Source organism: Lipomyces oligophaga, assembly GCF_038497815.1.
Source record: "Lipomyces oligophaga strain CBS 7107 unplaced genomic scaffold V1516scaffold_1, whole genome shotgun sequence".
In the NCBI taxonomy this organism is placed as follows: domain Eukaryota; kingdom Fungi; phylum Ascomycota; class Lipomycetes; order Lipomycetales; family Lipomycetaceae; genus Lipomyces; species [Lipomyces] oligophaga.
In genome coordinates, this window is record NW_027117785.1 from 1,773,304 (window position 1) to 1,792,771 (window position 19,468).

Consider the following 19,468-nt stretch of genomic DNA (forward strand, 5'->3'; position numbering starts at 1 on the left):
GCTCTGTGTGAACGAATGCCAGAATTCGGGTGATGAGAAGGTCGCATGGCAGATGCTGCAAGATCTTTGCACTCCTTACGGCGTCACCCTTGAGAGCCAGTCTCATTACTATGAGCTTGCTGAAAAAGCAGGTTCAATTGCAGAGGCAGATTATGTGACGGGTGACAACACCAGTATTCCTGTTCTGATCGATGGTGTTACTCTACGACAGACTATCCACATTTCAACTGCTGGTAGGAATAACCAATTACAAGCTGAATACTTTGGAAACATTCTGCTCGCATATCTGGGTTTCTTCATGCTTTGTTCCGGCGCATATCATTGGTCTCAGCGACTATTTCATTTTAAGCGCAACCATGCATTTGTCTCGTTCTTCAGAAAACACTTTACATTACCTGCGACGTTCAACGGTCGGCATGCGGAAGCACAAACTTTGTTTGGCATTCAGTATAATGTGATTCCGGTACGTTGGCAAACGTTGGTACTAATTGGCTTTGCCATACTCAACCTAATTTTCATGTTTGCTGGTATCGACGCTTTTGGATACACAACGGCAGCGCAAACAGTGACTCAGCGTGCTATGTATCGCCGCCTAATGGCTCTTCGATCAGGTATTATTGCAGCTGTTCTTTGTGTCCCGTTGTACTTATTTGCCTCACGGAATAATATTCTCATGTTGATTTCTGGCTGGGACTTTCAGACATTCAACGTATTCCATCGTTGGGTCGGCCGAGTACGTATTTCGAATTAAATTTATGTCGCGGTAGGCGATTTTTGTTTTACTGACTTGTAATCCAGTGGATGATGATTCATGCTGCAGTGCATGGAATAGCCTTCAGTTTTCAATATACTATCAACGGTGGACATTCGAATTACGTACAATTGATCTGGCAAGATTTTGATATTGAGATGGGAACAATTGCAGGACTTATCGGCGGAATCATGTGCCTATTAGCGTTCTATCCGCTCAGACATTATTTTTACGAGACATTTCTGTTGTTGCATGTTGGAATTGCAATAGCATTTACGTACATGGCCTGGTATCATTGCGTCAGTTTCGGATATCCAGAGTACATGTATTGTATGGTAGCACTTTGGTGCTTCGATTATGCTGTTCGAATTGTTCGGATACTTTACTCTGGTCCGTTTATTAAGGCCCATGTGAAAGCGGAAGGAAATTCGATTGTGATCCGTATCAAGCCAACGTTGCATTGGGCTCCTCGACCGGGCCAATATGCTTATATTTATTTGATGAGATATAAGTTCTGGGAATCTCATCCATTTTCAGTGATTGAGAATAAAGACGGTTCGTATATATTTGTTGCACAGGCTCAACATGGTATGACTAGATATTTGCATAATAGAGTTTCCAAGATGCCCAATAAAGAGGGCGATATAAGCATTTTGCTCGAAGGTTGGTATGGGGAGCAATATCCTATCCGGAAATATGATACTGTACTGCTGATTGCTGGTGGTGTCGGAATCACTGCAATGGCGTGTGCTGCACTTGATCTTAATAAGCACACTCGCAATGGTCAACATGTGATTCTTGTCTGGGTGGTTCGCGGTCAGGAAAATTTAAAATGGGCATACGATCAGATTGACCAGCTTTGTGCAACAGGACATGTGGATGTACGTATATATGCCCGAGGATGCGAATCACCAGTGAAAGAGAAACATTTCGATCCGGATAGCACAGAGGACGACCAAAGCGAAAATAGCGAATATTGGAAAGGTGCCTCGATTGACTACAAAGAACGGCCCGTTATTCAAGAGCTCATTCATACAACTATCATGGAGGCTCCTACAAATGTCGCCGTTGTCGCATGCGGTCCTTCTACCTTAGCAGACGAGTGCCGCCAAGCTGTAGTTGCTGATGTCAAGAACGGGAACGGATACGTGGATTATTTTGAGGATGTCTATACATGGGCTTAACTGAGGAACTGCTCATGGGGAAACGACTTTTAGATTTAGATTCCAAATCCATGAACGACCAGGATATATGTGTGATGATTTTGTGATTAAATGTTTTCCAGTTCTGTATTATCGACTAGTAATATATAAATATTTGAGACTAGCACATTTTAGATCCTGCAGATCCAATATCAGGTACCGGAGGCCTCTTCAAACTTTGAACCGAAGATCCTGAATGGAGAGCAGAACGTAGAAAAAGCAATATATGATTTTCAATCGAAAAAATACCGCAATGCGTACCAGAAACCAATTAATATCTGCTTGGTATGTTGTTGTATTAGTGGATTGCTGTATACGAAGTACTCCAAAGTGTCGGCCACTAATGTTACCAGGGAACGGAGCATGGAGAAGAGTGTCGAGAAGGGGGCGGCAGAAGACAACGCCCGGTTAATTCCATGGAGTTAAGCTACTTTGAGCAGTGACTCGAAAGGACTCTATTTATATCTTTAACAAACATCTGTCCTTTTTTGAAAAATTAGATGAAATAAAAATTGATTGATTACTTGGGATTTCTTTGTTGAATTTAGCTGTAATTCTGTCCAGCTCCGACGGATTTGCGAATGTACAAGGCAGGGTTGATCAACCTATCTCTCGGAGATATGGAATGCAAGTTCTTACCTCCAACGCAAGAACACTCAGACAGATGCTTAATTGCTCATCTAAACACTAGCGATGCTTATTTTTCTTCCTGTGACATTAAATTTAAGCATAATCCAACCAGCGTATGACAGTGGAGTACCTTCCTTGAGCGTTGTTCGAAGATACGAAGTAGCCGTCGTAGTTCATCATGGTATATTTTTATGCACACCAATTTACCCAGTAGTTCTAAATCTGAAAATCAGTAATGAGAAATGATCCGGAACACATTTCGATATTCATGCTTGAAGCATGTGGGTTGAGTGGTATCGCACTAGAGATCGGTTTCGCTCAATAATCTGATGGCGATGCTAGAACATATCAATAGGTATTCCAATACCTCGAGATTCCTGTTCGAGCTATAAGATCATTTCAGCTCTAACTTGCTATTTAACTCGTTCCGCTTGCAGTGAGCTGCTTTCGATTATTTTATATACGATATACTGTGCAGTATTCTCGATGTTTCAATAGTATGACAATAGTAGCCCTAACGAGCTAATACTGAACTCAAACATCCGCGTTGCGGCGGTTCGGATCTTACCACTTGGTTTCAGCTCAACAAAAATATTGAAACCATCTGCTTGTGAATAGTGCAAAATATCCTGTTCCTCATTTTTGGCAACGAATTTGTCTGAATTTTGTTAGGCAAGAAATTTTTCTCAACATCGAGCGATCTCAAACCAAACTCTTAGACTATAGGTCAGTCGAGCGTCGAATGGAGAATCGCCGGCACAATGAACGCGTCTGACTTATTTCCGGATTTAATTAGGTTTAAGTTTATGGTTTTTTTTGGCTACCCGCGTACTGGATTTTCCCACGTTCAGGGCATCCACACGGTGATCGGAAAGGCCAGACCGAGATAGTTGAAACGGGGGGAGGAAGCCTTTCATTAGTTGTATTATGCAGCTCTAACCTCTAGGTACACGGGAAAATTAATTTACAGCAGTATACTTCGCACGAGATTGAGTCTAGACTCTCAATTTTGAATGCCAGGGCTGCTTATCTCTTCAAAATCGTTGATGTTAGCTCACTTTTTCAAGACAGAGTTTTTCAAAGATCTTGACATGGCTTTGCTTGTCAACGGAAATTCCACTAGCGAAAAGTATGGCCGTTAGTCCTCAACAAAATCCAGACAGAATGGAACCAAAAATAATTAGATGCCGATATATTATTAGTTCGATTGGTTCCCAATGATTTTCGTTAGCGGAGACATTCGCGGAGCTGGCGGACTCACCCAGTGTCTTGCGGTGTTGTGCGGTAGCTGTAGATTCAAGCGTATTATGTACGTTGTCAAGCAACACGTCAGATCCAGATTGAGTCACATTAAGTTACAGCATGCTTCTCTGTTGGACAGACCAAATCTTTTTGAAAATGTGTTAGAGCAGACAAAAATAAACTGGACTGACTGGCACAAGATCAGACAAATCCGCTTATCCATTCATGTCTAACGCTCGATTACTAATCTGCCCAGAGAAACAATACGGTTTGTTCGTTTTCGAAAACCGGAGTCGTGACAATATCTCCAATTCGAGCCTGTAATATTGATTTTTTTGTAATCACCAGTAGCTGGTACTCCGTCAGAATATGTTAACTCCGCTCCTGGTCCGTTTCAGGATTTTGACATAACGGAATAAGTGATGTCTACTGAGTCGCGTTATGTGTCTGGATAATCATTTGAATGTCAGTCAACAATAGAGCTACACATCATAACGAAGCCAAAATTAGGGTATCTTAGTCACTTTTCGGGGCGAGGCTGGCTGGCTACCTAGACTCAACAATGAAGCCAATTGGAACCCAAAGATTGATAACTTTGCAGAATGCCACAGCATCTGGCGTCTTGCGGGTGCTAGGTCTAGAGTGTGGATCCGTGAGAAAATCGAAGGCGAGAGCACGTCGACGGAGCGGGGTACAAGAATAAAATCAAGTTGTCATTACCTTCATGCACATTGACGAGCAAATGACAAGGTTGGCTGAAGCCAAACCAAGCCAATGCATCAAAAACAAAAAAAAAACCGTATGATTTCTCGGTCGAATCGTAGAAAACAGTCTAGTTTCGCGGACTTAGGCTTACCAGGACCGTAAGGCTTGATCTAGACCCTACTTTCAGTGGGAACCTACAGAGCGCCCCTTGTCCTTCTCCCCGTCAAGGCACGGACACTCGCAGCCAGACCGGCCCGAGGAATCTAGAGTATCGCAAGAAAACCTACTCTACATTTTTGTCCAAGAAATCTGAAAGATTTCGTATGCGAGAAGATAGACAGGTCTGGCGCGCTGATACAGACTACGTCGTCTGATCTAGAGGGTCAGACACTTGCTGGTCTCACCTTATACCTTGGACCAAGAAGCCAAGCCGAAAGATAAGAATTAGAAATTATGATTATGCTTGATTGTAAGTTTGCGAGAGGGTCCAGAGAAGTACGACGGAGGTGGAAAGAGCCAAGTCCAGGCAGGAGTGCCAATTGGTATGTTACAGAGCAACAAGTAGACGAAGCAAAGCAACCAAACATTCTTTCTCTAATTGAACATCATGACTTCCTATAGATAACTTACATCGTGCTGCAACTGCTGTTACTTCTTGCCAATCTTCTCTTGCTTTAGGGTATGAACGTTCTTTTGGCCGATGTGCGTGCCTGTGATTCCGAACCCATCCCAGGTCTCCTTTCCTCGGTCTGGTGCAAACTCAATTTGAAGCTGCGCCCACGCTATTAAATGTTTAAGCTAATCTAGATCTTTTGGCATTCTACTGCTCCGCTGCCTGCCTTCCCATGGTCAGACAATATCACCTCTGCAGAACGCGTAATTTCAAACCAAGGATTTACTGGACCATCAACAAGTAATTAAAAACCACATGTTATATGCATATACTTCGCCAATCCTGGCGTGGTCGCAGTTTAGACATAAATCATTTAAATTACGGGAAGTCTAATCAATTCTTGAGCTGGGTACTTGACTGACTCGGACGCTTCGGTCTCAGCCCGTTCTGGGAAATTTTTATCTGATTTTTGTGGCGCCCTCTCGCTCAGAAGGGCGAAATCAATCGATAAACAACAATATGTTACTACTCACAATAGGCCAACCGAGAGTTTGTTCTACCGGCTCGTCTAGCCTTTGCAAAAGGACTTTCCTCGGCCATTTTTTACGAGAAAAGACCTAGAGCAGAATGCACACGCACATTTGAGGCCGTCGGCGTTGTGCTGCAGACATTTGCGCTGATGAATTTCGTTGGCCGGATCTCGGCAGGGTTTCCACCTGTGGTACTTGCAGTTCGCTGTTCGCCGATGCGGGTCTGAATGACAGCACTCCGCGGTTTGATTGTGACCAATATACCTTTTCATTATACCCATTCTCAATAACGCTTGATATAGGCGGAATATTCACTTGAAACAAGAATGCTTCAATTGATCCTAAGTCATTCAAGCTCGAGAAAGCCCAGCTAAATAGGGAACCAAGACAGAGGATACTTGGAGAAGCATGCGAATTGCTTGTCAACGTTTTCTTCATTTCCTTGCCTTCAGAGCTAGTAAGTAGTCACAGGCCTGACTAGTAATCGCAATTAGTCTTTTACTTTGGTGTATCGTTCGAGAACACTTGTCTTGGCTAAATCCACTTTCTTCAGAAATACTATGGCTTCTGATTGGATCTGCGCCCTCTTGCTCGTCGTATATTGCTGTCTCATCAGGTAACACGAGCCAAGCCATTTCTATTTCGCACACCACAAGGGCTCGATTTCTCTGACCATTCTGGTTCTTTGTTTTTAATTGCCTCGTTTAGTGTCTATCTCCGCTACTATCTCGAGTGTGCATTCGGTACGGCACTGCGACGTTCTGCACCGATATACGCCTCTGTAAGGGCCTACAGTCCATGCTCTCATGATTCGTGATGTCTAGTTCGGGCGATCTGATAGTGTACTCCGACCGTGCCACATCTCAGTTCTAAAGATGTTTGTCTGGCTGAATATATATATTGCCCTGAGTTTCGCCTTTTGCTGTTAAATTAGATAGGTGGTTGCACTCCAAAACAATGAAGTTTTCTCAGCTTTTGGTAGCAGGTTACTGCCTGGTCTCCCTTGTGGAGGCCAAGAGAAAGTCTAACACAAACACAAACTACTGTCAGTCCAACTGTGAATCTCTTATGGCCGAAGTATACACCGATCAATGTTCTCCGACTGTGACTACGAGTTCGTATGGAGGCCATCATCGTTTGTTCCGTCGTGCTAGATCTGGTGGCAGTGGCAATTCTACCGAAACCGAGTCTGGTACTGGCACCAGTAGCAGCTCAAGTAGCGAGAGCAGTGAAAGTAGCTCCAGCAGCAAGGGTGGGCATGGTAGCAGCACTAGCAGCAGTTCCGATAGCACCAGCAGCGGCACTAGCAGCAAGGGTGGACACGGCAGTAGTACCAGCAGCAGCTCCGGTAGTACCAGTAGCGGCACTAGCAGCAGTTCGAAAGGAGGAAACTCGAAAGGTGGTTCGACCAGTTCCGTCAATTATAAGTGTGCCTGCACTGATGATATTTTGATTGAAACTTACGCTCTTTGCGTTTACGAATGCGAAAACAATTCTGACGAAACGAAAGCTTGGAGTACCCTTGAGACTACTTGCGCCGGTTACGATGCTGATCTTGAAAGTTTTGACTACTACTATGAGCTTGGAATGAAGGACTATATCGATGAAGATGATTACACTACAGGGACCAATACTACTGTTCCTGTTCTTGTTGATGGTGATAGTCTTCGCTTGACCATCCGTCAGAGCAAGAGCAGTACTCATAACACAGTCTATTCTCAGTATTATGGGTATGATTCTTTGAAAGGTTGCCTAAGATTTATTGCGTTTACTAATTTAAATTTAGAAACATCTTGCTTGCTTACATTGGATTTTTCATGCTCAGTTCTGCGGCAAACACCTGGGTGCAGAAATTGTTCCGTTTTCGAGGAAAGTCCAACACATATATTGCAAAGTTTCGCAAGTTCGTCACATTACCTGCAACTTTCAATGGTCAGCATGTGCAGCCACAAAAAATTTTCGGAATTCCTTACAATGTTATTCCCCTTCGTTGGCAATCACTTGCTTTGACTGGCTTCACCATTCTGAATCTAATTTTTATGTTTGCTGATTATGATGTGTTTGACACCGATTCTCAGTCAAAGACCGCTATGTATCGTCGATATATTGCTGATAGAACTGGTATCATTGCCACTGCTCTTTGCGTTCCACTATTTTTGTTTGCTGGTCGGAATAACATTTTGATGTATCTCTCCGGATGGTCATTCGAAACGTTCAATGTGTTTCATCGCTGGGTTGGAAGAGTAAGTAGAGGCATTATGATCAGATTTAATTAATAACAATTCTATAGTGGATGATGCTGCAGTCTGCGGTTCATGGTATTGCCTATAGTTTTCAATATGCGCTTGCGCAAGGCCATGCGTTCTATGTGCAGCGGATTTGGCATCTGCATTCGATTTTCGCAGGCACTTTGGCAACATTGATCGCGGGAATTATGTGTATTTTAGCATTTTATCCCCTACGACATCATTTCTATGAGACATTCTTGATTTTGCATATTGGTCTTTCGATTGTGTTTGTGTACTATGTATATATCCACTGTGTTGCGTTCGGGTATGCACAGTATATGTACTGCATGGTTGCAATTTGGGGTTTTGACAGATTTGTTCGTATTCTTCGAATTCTGTACGCTGGGTTGAAGATCAATGCTAAGGTGACTGTTTATGGTGACGCCGTGTATTTAACGGTCAAGCCGATGCTTCATATGAAACCGAAGCCTGGTCAATACGCATATATCTACCTTATGAAGTACAAGTTCTGGGAGTCACATCCTTTCTCGGTGATGCAAGACAAAGATGGCTCATATGTTTTTGTCACAAGAGCCGAGAAAGGTATGACCAAGTATCTGCGTGATCGTGTGTCTAAAATGGAGAACCAGGAAGGCACTGTGAGCGTATGGATCGAGGGCTGGTATGGTGAGGAATATCCAATTAAGCTCTATGACACAATTTTACTTGTTGGTGGTGGAATCGGAGTGACTGCTGTTATGCATTATGCATTACATTTGAATAAGCACCTTCGTGAAGGACAGCATGTCATTTTTCTTTGGGTAGTCCGTGGTCAGGACAACTTGAAATGGGCTAAGGATCAAGTAGAAGAACTTTCACGGGATGGTCGTATTGATATTCGAATCTATGCACGTGGATGTGAAAAGTCAAACACTGAAAAAGTACATCAACTGTCGGATTCAGATTCAGCCGAGCTTAGTTCAAGCGACAAAGAAGCTGATCACTCTTCTTTGTCTAGTGGTGGCTCCTGGAGCGGTGTCACTATGAACTACGAAGACCGTCCTGACCTCGAGGAAATTATTCACACGACTATTGTGGAAGCTCCTTCTAGTGTTGCCGTCGTCACCTGCGGACCGGGATCGCTCGCAGATACTTGCCGCCATGCGGTTGCTGCGAATGTTGAGAAGGGTAATGGCCATGTCGATTACTTTGAAGATGCATTTTCCTGGGCTTGATCTTTCTATAAATTCTTGTGACTTTGTTTCAAATTTTATTTTTGTCGATCTTATTGGTTTTATCTGGCCGGATGCACATTTCTGATTTCACAGTTTCAATTTTTCTTCGTTTTGCATCTGGATTTTCTTCTTTTGAATTCTATAAAGATACTGAGTATATTTTTTGATATAGAAGTATGATTGCTCTTGTTGGTACTTTCACTATAATTAAAATTGACCCTTATTCATTTTGATGGTATTCAAATTTGAATTTCGCTGGAAACGACTAAAGTTCGAAGCAATGCAGAGACTCAGTTCTGCCTGAACTCTAATCATTTGGGTTTGAGGTTTGATAACGATCTCACTCTACAGTGGAACTATATCACGTAAATGCCTGATGATATAAATTCTGCTTCGGGGAATTAGCACAGCAAGCGTGTAGCGTAATAATGTGAATCGAAAAGCCATTATTAGGATAACTGAATGTGTTAGTAGTCGTCTAAGGAAGATTAGAATATGGATATGGACATGTACAATTAATACTCTGGTCGGGGGGCGTTGGTTGGGTAAAGATGAAAGAAACACAGTATTGGGGAATATAGCTAGAACAGAATCAATTTATGTGCTTTTGCGAAAGTAGGATCTTTCTGAAATTGGCCAAATACATGTTTCCTTGGCAGCATTCATTAGCTCATCCGAACGCAAGTATTTTGCGCTGAGTTTTGCCGTAGAACCTCCTTCTAGTACAGACAGGCTACAACAGTCTCCAGAGTCGAAGTGGTCAAGTTGCATCTTGTAATTCAGCAAACTGCACGGCAAAACATTGTTAGGAAGTTCTAGACTGAATACAGTCGATTCTGAATACAACGAGCTTACTAGCTGAGAGGAATGAATGTGACTGCGTTGCTCTTCTGAATAAATCCCCGAACGTAAGAATTGTGAAATTCTGCTGGATGAATATTATCTTTAATCAAAATTGGCAGTGGATCATACGGGATTGCGCTTATACTTTGCTTGTCATGGAATAATTAATTCAGCTATACAGCGGACTTGCTTATATAGTTTTGGTAGTAGTCGGTGGTGGTAGTGTTATCTTGCGTATTACCACTCGACAAACGGATTTAAAAAGAATCAATTACTTATAGTTATTATTTATACATTGGCATGTTCACAATGAACTGTAGAGCATTAACGAGCTTGCCGCTTTCGAAGAGTGACAGGAATGTGTAGAAATTTAGTAGACTTTGTCAGAATAATTGGCAACATTTATAAAAAATTTCTTATTAGAGCTTTTTGAGATTGGCGAAGGAAAATGTAACGCAGAATACCGTACTCTAGTCAGCTTATCATGTGCAGAATGGACGCGTAGCAGTTGGATTCTGTATATTCCGAGATGGCGCAAGCGAGATATCTGGAGGTTCCAATCAACCTTACCAAAATATTAGTAAAAAGTTTTCCACTAAATTAGTCAGCACTATTCCTTCAATCATAAATCCACTTGATGTCAATCCAGCAATTCCGTTCAGTAAGTACAAACAAACTACTATACGACAAATAGGCATAATCAAAATAAGAGCTAGACTTTCAGCCAATCTAAAATTTCACAAGCTCCTAAAACTTCCAGTGATATGCGGAGAGAAACTGACATCTCGCATAAGATGAATCCTGACTTCACTCAAGTAATGATGGTGCACAACTCAAACACACTTAATTAAACATTATATTCTTAATGGATAGAATATTTCAAAACTGGTTGAATAGAATTGCAGCAAGAGATCTCTAAAACCATATAACGACCTAGCGCTGAAAAGCATTTGGGATAGATCTAGATTTTAATTTCTATACTTTAAGAATTCAAAACATGGAACTTTGTTGACCCGATTCAACATATACCCAAAAGAGGAATGGTTTGTTTGGTTGAAGCATCGATCAAGATTGGCGAAAGACGGAGTGTCCGGTATAATGTATAACTTGGATTGCAAAGTAATTATAATGTGAATGTAGTTGTAAAATTTCTGAAAGTAGCTCTGTACGGCATTCAGTTTGACTATCGCGATGTTCTCCCTATGGTTCTCCTTTCACAAAGAATAGAGACTGATCAGAAATAATCTAATCGCTCTCCAGCTTCAGCAGTTCAACCATCTACCGATATCCTGTTTAAATGCTCATCAGATTCTTTTGTTCTCATTCAGCACGTATTTAAAACCGAGCTCGGGTAATAAACCTATCGCGACATCTTCAGTACGTCTTTCGCCGTATTGTACAAGAGTATACAAGTAGCGTGAAGAAGAGGTACTGCTGCTGGATATAACCTGATACTCCCACAGCCATTCAAAGGGTGAGCACAGGTGGCTACGAACTTTGAGCAAATCCAAGCGCTTTGCTCATAGCTCATTGGTATTCTGTCGAATAGGGAATCATAAAAACAGCGGTACGTAATCTACAGATATTCCATCGCATCTGCTTAGATTAGCTCTTAGTAATCAACACCAAACCTACGATGCTGTCTCTATTACACGGCCATTTTTATAAAGCTGCTAACAATAACTAAATTCTTATATTTTTTGAAATAAGATATTTGCTCTTAAAACCACGTTCCATTTTTAGGGCCATAATATCCAATATCAGGTACAGACAACAAATGAGATGTGCCAACACCATCCACACCTGCACTAGTTACCGAATTCCCCCACCATGTAAGTGTTTTAGGATGATATTGTAGTGCGAGGAAAATAAGAATTCCCGAAAAAGCTGTTCCCGCAGTCAAGCCAGATGACAATATGTAATTATATTTGGCCCACCACAATGTATATCGGGTCTTGATATACCACATGAACGCAAGCGAAGCAATAAGACCCGGCGTGTAGTACGATAAATTGTACGTTGCTCCCCAGCGGGTCATGCCCGAAATAATCAAAACAGGCTGCCAGAAGTGCAGATACCGCGGGAAATACTTACGTAGCAGCCAGCAGGGAACCGAAATAGCAGCACCAATCAAAAATGCCCATTTTAGAAGCGGATATAATGTATCAAATGTACGATTCGGCCCAACAATTCCGAACATGATTGACTGGGAATACATAGTATGGGCGAAAGTGCACACAAATTTCGAGGGCTGTGTATAAGTGCAGAGATCTGGCATTCCTTTCACAAGCATTTCCCAGGCCCCTGCAGACACGAAAACTTGGGCAAATGTTGCTACTATCTGGGCTCGGAATACTGCTCTGGGAGGTATCTTCGCATAATGAGCCATTTTTTGATCGCCCACATATGTCTCAGCCTGGTCATCCATTCCAACGCCAAATGATCGCATGAAGATACAGGCAATTCCACTACCAGGAACCCAGTAGCCTCCTAAAAGCGTAGCCAGCAGATAAACCGAAAACAGATATCCAGTCGAGGCATACATAATCATAGCAGGAATGATAAGGGCAATCGTGATGAACATCACCGCAAAAAACACCCATACTGGAACTCCAGTTGGCCAACACTTTATAGCAATAATTCCCATTCCAAACGAGAAAAAAAGCATACATATAAACCACCAATCCGGCACTTCGGGATATTTAGTCATCATGATCGAGATTGGATCTTTGTATCTGTCGTAGTTCGATAGATTTCGATCTTTCAAAGACTTGTAAAATCCGACAACAGCTTCTTTAACAATTCCCCATTCGGAAAGTATAATGTAGCAGAAACTGAACGTTACTAGAGTGTAGTCTGCTCCATATAAGACTATCGTTCCGGCAGAAATGAATGGAGGAGAATAAGCCCGATACTTGTCGACATCAAACAGATTATCTGTCAACACTGCGCTAGTATTATAAGTATTGCCATAACGATCATAGAGACTAGCAGTGTTTGGAGGCAAATGACCACTGTTAAGATAATTGGTATAGGTCATAATCAAAATAATAATTCCCCCAAGAAAAATGCCAACGTAACGATTAGCCACCGTATAAGCCGGTACAATCAGAGGATAGAAGTAGTTGATTACGCTCCAGTCAAACGATGTTATCGGATTAAAACCAAGTCCAAGTTTGGAGCCTGTCACTACGGCAAGGTTCATATTATTAGGAGCTATCCAGGTGAGCCAATTGAAGGTCGATAGAGCTGTGAACAAGTAATCCGGCAGAAAGAAATAGACAAATGAGCATCCTAAGACAATGTTGAAGAACTTATATTTTGACACGGTCCAGCCATGTATGTTTCCTCGCCGCTCAGGAAGTAGAAGAGTCTTATTCAACTGCAACGTCGGTAGAACTGTCGGCCATACAGCCTTGACCGGGTAGATGACCCATCTTCTGAGAATCCCTGCAACGGAGAAACCGAAAAACTGGCATGACATACTAAACACAACGGTGAATCCGTAAGTCATCCAAGTGTTTCCGTAAAATAATTCAAGTCGCATAGTCGGGATGTAGTAAAGCACGATCGCAACGGATACTCCGGCGTTCGCCATGATAGTTGCCAGCATTTGCTCCTTAAATGTCCATGGTCCGGGGCTGAGTTCAAACTTGTATTTGCCAAATCCAACTTTCCAATTAGGAACAATTTTAGCAAAAGTTTGACCAGTCGGAAGAATCATTAGCTGGATGACTTGAGAGGTAAGTGTGAAATGCGGTTGGCGCCAGTATATCATAGTATTGACGAATGAAGCAAATGCGGTCCACAGTCCTGCGATAAGATACACACGAAATGTTTCGCAGTTCATTGTTGGATCATCAACGGGACTGCAAACAGAGCGGACCTCTGGATAGGGCGAATGGAACTTGATCAAAGCTGCCTCTAAACGGATATCCAAATCATAAAGCTCTTCACCTTGACCATAGGCATCTGGACCTTCGAGCATAAGATGAAGTTTTTCCATAGTCTTTGGAGGAAAATTCATATCTCCTTTAAAGTAAATCGTAGATTCCCGAAGAACTTCTAGGGCTTCAGCAACCTCCATCGTCTTGAGCTTGCTGATAATGAATTCGGCATCTTCGATGAAAATATCCTCCAAGTCATCTGAATGTTTGATGCGTTCAATGATGAATCCATCGTCATCAATACGATTGACTGGTGCTGATGTCACAATCGTGGCATCTTTCTTCTCATCCAGTATGGAAGATTTCGAGAATCTGTCTACATTCTCTTGGCTAGTCGAATATATATTATTGGACGCCATCTCTTGTTGTTAGCATAAGTCTCATGAATAATTTCGCAAAATATACCTTGATAACTTTGTTCCCACCAAATCAAGATTATCACCAATTTTGACTAAAATCCAATAAATATGCTAGAGTAAGATATCGCAAAATGTAGGCAAATATGTGCTCTTATAGCTGAAAAACTCATTAAGCGAAACCCAGCTCGCACAATCAAATGCCAGCTTTTGAGATTGCGAAATCGCGCCGATAAGACAACTCATGATGAAACTAGTCCTGCAGCTGATACGCTAAACATGCAGCCTAATGGTATATCTTCAGAACGATATGTGATGATGAATGGCTAAGTACCGCCGGGTAAAGGTATTCCTAAATTGTAGAGGAAGTACGGCCACCGCAGAAGGTCGCAATTAGGAATATTTCAAACGAGGCTCAGCTCAGACAGTTTCTAAACTGTTTAACGGATGTGGCCAAAGAGACATGGTCGGAGCACTCAGCAAGCTTATCGCAACCGTTCAGATCAGACTCTACCTGAACTATAACAGGGCGAAATAGCCGGAGCCAGGAAAAAATGAATCAACAGTTTAACGTAGTTTCTGTCTCAGCTGATATATTTTGATTAAAAGAAGAGTTGTTTGTCTGTCTATATTTTCAGCTAAGAAACCCAAATGGAACCATATATCGTGGGTATGAGCATAAAGCGAGAGTGCAAGCGTGCAAGCGTGCATTCGTTCAGTCAATATTTCGAGAGCAATTCAAAATCGGAAGCATGCCCGAAAGAGAGTGACCTTGTGAGTACCTCTAACTTAGTCTTCTCTAAATAATGTACCGACAATGACGAATCTTGTCCTAATTTGCATTTTTTTTAAAAAAAAAATGACGAATCTGTTGACTCGAGAGAATGGCAGTGTAACTAGTGGAAAAGTAAGAAGTAATGATAATATTCACCTAAACTTATTCAGTATAAGCATTAAGTCACATACTCGATCAAAACTTTCAGATTGTGAATTTGCAATTTTACACCAAAATCACTCGACTGCCAAGTCGGCCTCCTGCAATTGAACTTTCGGCGACTTGTACCAAAATTAATTCGGCACAATTTCGTGATCCCGGCTCAAGATTTCAACATTCTGCTGGCGTCAAGGCGCTGCTTAAAGTTGGTCCCGTGCTGTCACTTCGGATTGACAAGCGAAATTTCTATCTATGTCATGCTCAAAGATATGCGGCAGCTTCGCATATTCTATCTTCAACTTAATGAGTAAATCCATATTTTATTTTCTTTATTTTAATGTATAAAATAAGAATATTACTTTGTATTGCTTAGTTAATGGATTCATATTGTTAGCCAACTTTCCCGGATGGCTAATGGGGGGCCACACAACTTTGTTGGATGTCTTTGCGCTTGGACGTTGTGGCCTTAAATTAAGGTTGCAACGCAATGATTTTTCAAAGGGCTCTGCTAATCCCCTCGGAATATGTACTCGTGCAGACAGATTAACACTCATTTGTAGATAAGAGTTACAGATTCGGATTTCCAACTGGCTTTCTACATTAAGCGATTCAACAAAAATTTATGAATATTTTTTAATCAGCTCAATCACAACATTTCAGAAAATTAAGACCAGGTACCTTCATCTGGGCCAAAATACCCAGATGCGGGAATTTCTCTGGCGTGGGCAACCAGCGCACCATCGACACCTGCAGAAGAGACAGTATTTCCCCACCACGAAAGGGTCTTTGGCTTGTACTGAAGTGCAATAAAGATCAGAATACCTGCAAAAGCAGTACCCGCGGTTATGGCCGACGATAGGATGTAGTTATACTTGGCCCACCATAACGTATAACGGGTCTTGATATACCACATGAAAATCAGTGATGCATAGAGACCCGGCGTATAGTAAGACAGGTTATAACTGGACCCCCATCTAGCGACACCGGCCAGAATTAAGACGGGCTGCCAATAATGTAAATAACGAGGAAAGTATCTTCGCAATAGCCAGCATGGAACAGCAATCAATGCACCAATCAGAAACGCCCACTTCATCGTTGGATACAAAGTGTCGAAAGTCCGTTGTGGGCCTACCACTCCTAGTAGAATTGACTGAGAATACATCGTGTGCGCAAACGTACAAACGAACTTAGAAGCTTGCGTTGTACTGCAAAGATCTGGAATTCCATTTTCAAGCATTTCCCAAGAGCCGGCAGATACAAAAATTTGCAGGAGAGTCGCAATAACTTGCGCTCGAAAAACTGCTCGGGGTGGAATCTTTGCATAGTGGGCCATCTTTTGATCGCCAACATATGTCTCTGCTTGTTCGTCCATTCCATACCCGAGAGCACGAGTAAAAATGCAAGCGATTCCGCTACCAGGGACCCAGTATCCTCCAAGTAGAGTACCAAGAAGATAGACAGTAAACATATATCCTGTGGAAGCGTACATAATCATAGATGGAATGATTAGAGCGATAGTAATTGCCATGATGGCAAAAAATACCCAAACAGGAACTTCAGTAGGATAGCATTTCAATGCGATTAGTCCCATTCCAATGGAAAAAAGAAGCATTAGAATGAACCACCAATCAGGGACTTCCGCGTATTTTGTCATCATGGCAGACATTGGATCTTTGTAGCGCTCGTAGTTGGACATTTTTCTATCCTTCAGCGACTTATAAAAACCAGCAACTGCTTCTTTGATGATCGGCCATTCAGATAGCATGATGTAGCAAAACCCAAACGTGGTCAAAGCATAATCAGCACCATTCAACACCAAGTTTCCTGCAGATATGAATGGTGGCGAATAGGCTTTGTATTTCTCCAAATCAAATTTGTCGTCAGTGAGGACTCGAGTAGTGTTATATTTAATACCATAGCGATCATAAACGGTAGCGACATTGGGTGGTAAAAAGCCAGTATTCAGATAATTTGTATAGATCATTATCAAAATAATAATACCTCCGATCAGCGTACCTGCGTATCTATTTGAAACGGTAAAACAAGGTACAATCAGTGGATATGTATAATTAATCACACTCCAGTCGAACGAGGTCAGGGGATTTAATCCAACACCAAGTTTAGAACCCATGATGATTGCGAGGTTTTTATTTTCTGGAGCAATCCAGGTAGGCCAGTTGAAAGTCGCAAGAGCAGTAAATAAATAGTCAGGTAAGAAAAAATATACGAAAGCACAAGCGAGAGTGATGTTGAAAAATTTGTACTTAGAAATTGTCCAGCCATGGATATTTGCTCGTCGTTCTGGTAGAACTAGTGTCCGATTAAGCTGGAGAGTAGGCAGGATCGTGGGCCAAACCGCTTTAACTGGATATATAACCCAGCGTCTTAAAATTCCAGCAACAGACAGACCAAAAAATTGGCAGGAAAAGCTCATAAGAACATTAAAGCCGTAAGTCATCCAGGCTTTCCCGTAAAACATATCAAGTCTCATCGTTGGCATGTAATACAGAAATATCGAAACCGAAACGCCTGCATTAGCCATGATTGTGGCAAGCATTTGCTCTTTAAAAGTCCATGGCCCCGGATTTAATTCAAACTTGTACTTTCCAGCTCCAATTCTCCAATTAGGAACGATCTTGGAGTATGCTTGTCCAGTAGGAAGAATAAGCAACTGAATGACCTGAGAAGTCAGATTGAAATGAGGCTGGCGCCAGTAAATCATATTATTGACGAATGCAGCAAACGAAGTCCATAGGCCGGCTATCAGATATACGCGGAAGGTCTCTGCCCGCATTGTTGGATCATCAATAGGACTACAAACCGATCGGACTTCCGGATATGGGGAATGGAACTTAATCATGCTAGCTTCCAGGCGAACATCAAGATCGTAAAGCTCCTCTCCTTGTCCATAAGCCTCTGCACCTTTCAACATAAGATGGATTTTATCCATGGATTTCAACGGGAAGTTCATGTCGCCTTTGAAGTATACCGTGGCTTCAGTCAGAATCTCCAAAGCTTCGTCAATCTCCATAGTCTTGAGTTTTTCGATAATAAACTCAGCGTCTTCAACAAAGATATCTTCAAGGTCATCTGACTTTTTGATTCGCTCAATGATGAATCCAGGATCTTCAATGCGCTCGAACGACGTAGTAGATACTTGAACAGTATCCTTCTTCTCGTTGTAGTAAGAATCTTCCAAGTCCAGCTGACTGGAGACGACTTTTTCCGTCTTCTCCATCTGAAACTGTTGAGTTATTTCACACAAGATTGAATACTGTTTGGTTTTTGACAATATTTGATGGATAGATATTTTCTTTCTGAGTGTCCAGTCAGCCCAATGAAGATATAGTCCGGTATTTAACCTTTGATCTTATCTTCAATGACGCAGGATTATAGTATGATAGTATTATATATTGTAGGTATTAGCATTTTCAGTGTAAATACTGTTATTATCAGCATTATAGCTCATAGCACTATCATCAGTTTCCTCAAACCCCGACGACAGGTCTTGGCTTTATGGAAGCCAAGTCCACTTATTCCGCATTTCGACGAGATATCTTATCTCGATAACGATTCGCAAAGCAGATCCAAAAATAATAACATGGAAAAATAATAGAAAATATTCTATATTTCTATTTATGTATGCATATATATACAAATGACAGTAACTATAAGTTCTCAAGCAATATCTAAATAGAATATAATTACTCAACTTTCTAGATTTACAAGAATATTGCTAATCTCCAAACCCTCGGGATCAAATTAGCGGTCCCACAATAAAACCGCTCAACTTCCCGGCCTGCCTACGGCGAACCGCCCGTTCACATCCACCTTGGTCAGTGCAAATGGTCGATGCTGAACAGACCAAACAACAAAACATGGCTATTTAGTTCGCTCAAAAGCAGATCAATTATACTGCTTCTGCTAGCTGTATCCATAACTATTCATATTTTACCATTTATTTCTTTCTATTCGATCATATCTTATTGAATATGCAGATAAGAATTCGTTATCTCCTAATCCATAAATCTTGGCTGTCTGGCTTGGCTGATCGTCATCACAACCCTGCCGCGGTTCTGGCTAGATAAGAGATAACCTGTAGTGAACCGCAAGATTGTAAAATTATTTGGCTCATTCCAGCAAAATTATGATTACGATAGATTAAACTTCATAAATCAGCTTGAGTTGCATGATCTCGATCTATTAGGTAGATGTCAAGAGACTATCCATCCATACGTGCAGGTTCCATGCG

At 41.7% G+C, this 19,468-nt stretch overlaps 4 protein-coding genes across 4 annotated transcripts; 2 read left to right on the top strand and 2 right to left on the bottom strand.

Annotated features, from left to right (window-relative positions):
- Positions 1-298: 298 nt before the first annotated feature.
- Positions 299-1,935, top strand: V1516DRAFT_619020 (ferric reductase like transmembrane component-domain-containing protein; the record flags this gene model as incomplete). Its single annotated transcript, XM_066919435.1, has 2 exons — positions 299-733; positions 799-1,935. The coding sequence occupies 2 exons, from the start codon at positions 299-301 to the stop codon at positions 1,933-1,935; spliced, it is 1,572 nt and encodes a 523-aa protein (XP_066780157.1).
- Positions 1,936-7,490: 5,555 nt separating this feature from the next.
- On the top strand, positions 7,491-9,136 carry V1516DRAFT_619248 (ferric reductase NAD binding domain-containing protein; the record flags this gene model as incomplete). Its single annotated transcript, XM_066919450.1, has 2 exons — positions 7,491-7,916; positions 7,964-9,136. The coding sequence occupies 2 exons, from the start codon at positions 7,491-7,493 to the stop codon at positions 9,134-9,136; spliced, it is 1,599 nt and encodes a 532-aa protein (XP_066780158.1).
- A 2,412-nt stretch (positions 9,137-11,548) lies between these two features.
- V1516DRAFT_82440 (OPT oligopeptide transporter protein-domain-containing protein) lies at positions 11,549-14,715 on the bottom strand. Its single transcript, XM_066924346.1, has 2 exons — positions 14,332-14,715; positions 11,549-14,285 (listed from the first exon to the last, which is right to left on the bottom strand). Exon 2 carries the CDS (start codon positions 14,283-14,285, stop codon positions 11,700-11,702), a length of 2,586 nt encoding a protein of 861 aa, XP_066780159.1. The 5' UTR covers positions 14,332-14,715; the 3' UTR covers positions 11,549-11,699.
- A 1,067-nt stretch (positions 14,716-15,782) lies between these two features.
- V1516DRAFT_669054 (OPT oligopeptide transporter protein-domain-containing protein) lies at positions 15,783-18,950 on the bottom strand. Its single transcript, XM_066921116.1, has one exon. It carries the CDS (start codon positions 18,452-18,454, stop codon positions 15,881-15,883), a length of 2,574 nt encoding a protein of 857 aa, XP_066780160.1. The 5' UTR covers positions 18,455-18,950; the 3' UTR covers positions 15,783-15,880.
- Between the last annotated feature and the right edge of the window lie 518 nt (positions 18,951-19,468).

Excerpts from the sequence above, each read along its gene's own strand:
- V1516DRAFT_82440 (XM_066924346.1), bottom strand. The coding sequence starts at position 14,285 with ATGGCGTCCAATAATATATATTCGACTAGCCAAGAGAATGTAGACAGA.
- V1516DRAFT_669054 (XM_066921116.1), bottom strand. The coding sequence starts at position 18,454 with ATGGAGAAGACGGAAAAAGTCGTCTCCAGTCAGCTGGACTTGGAAGAT.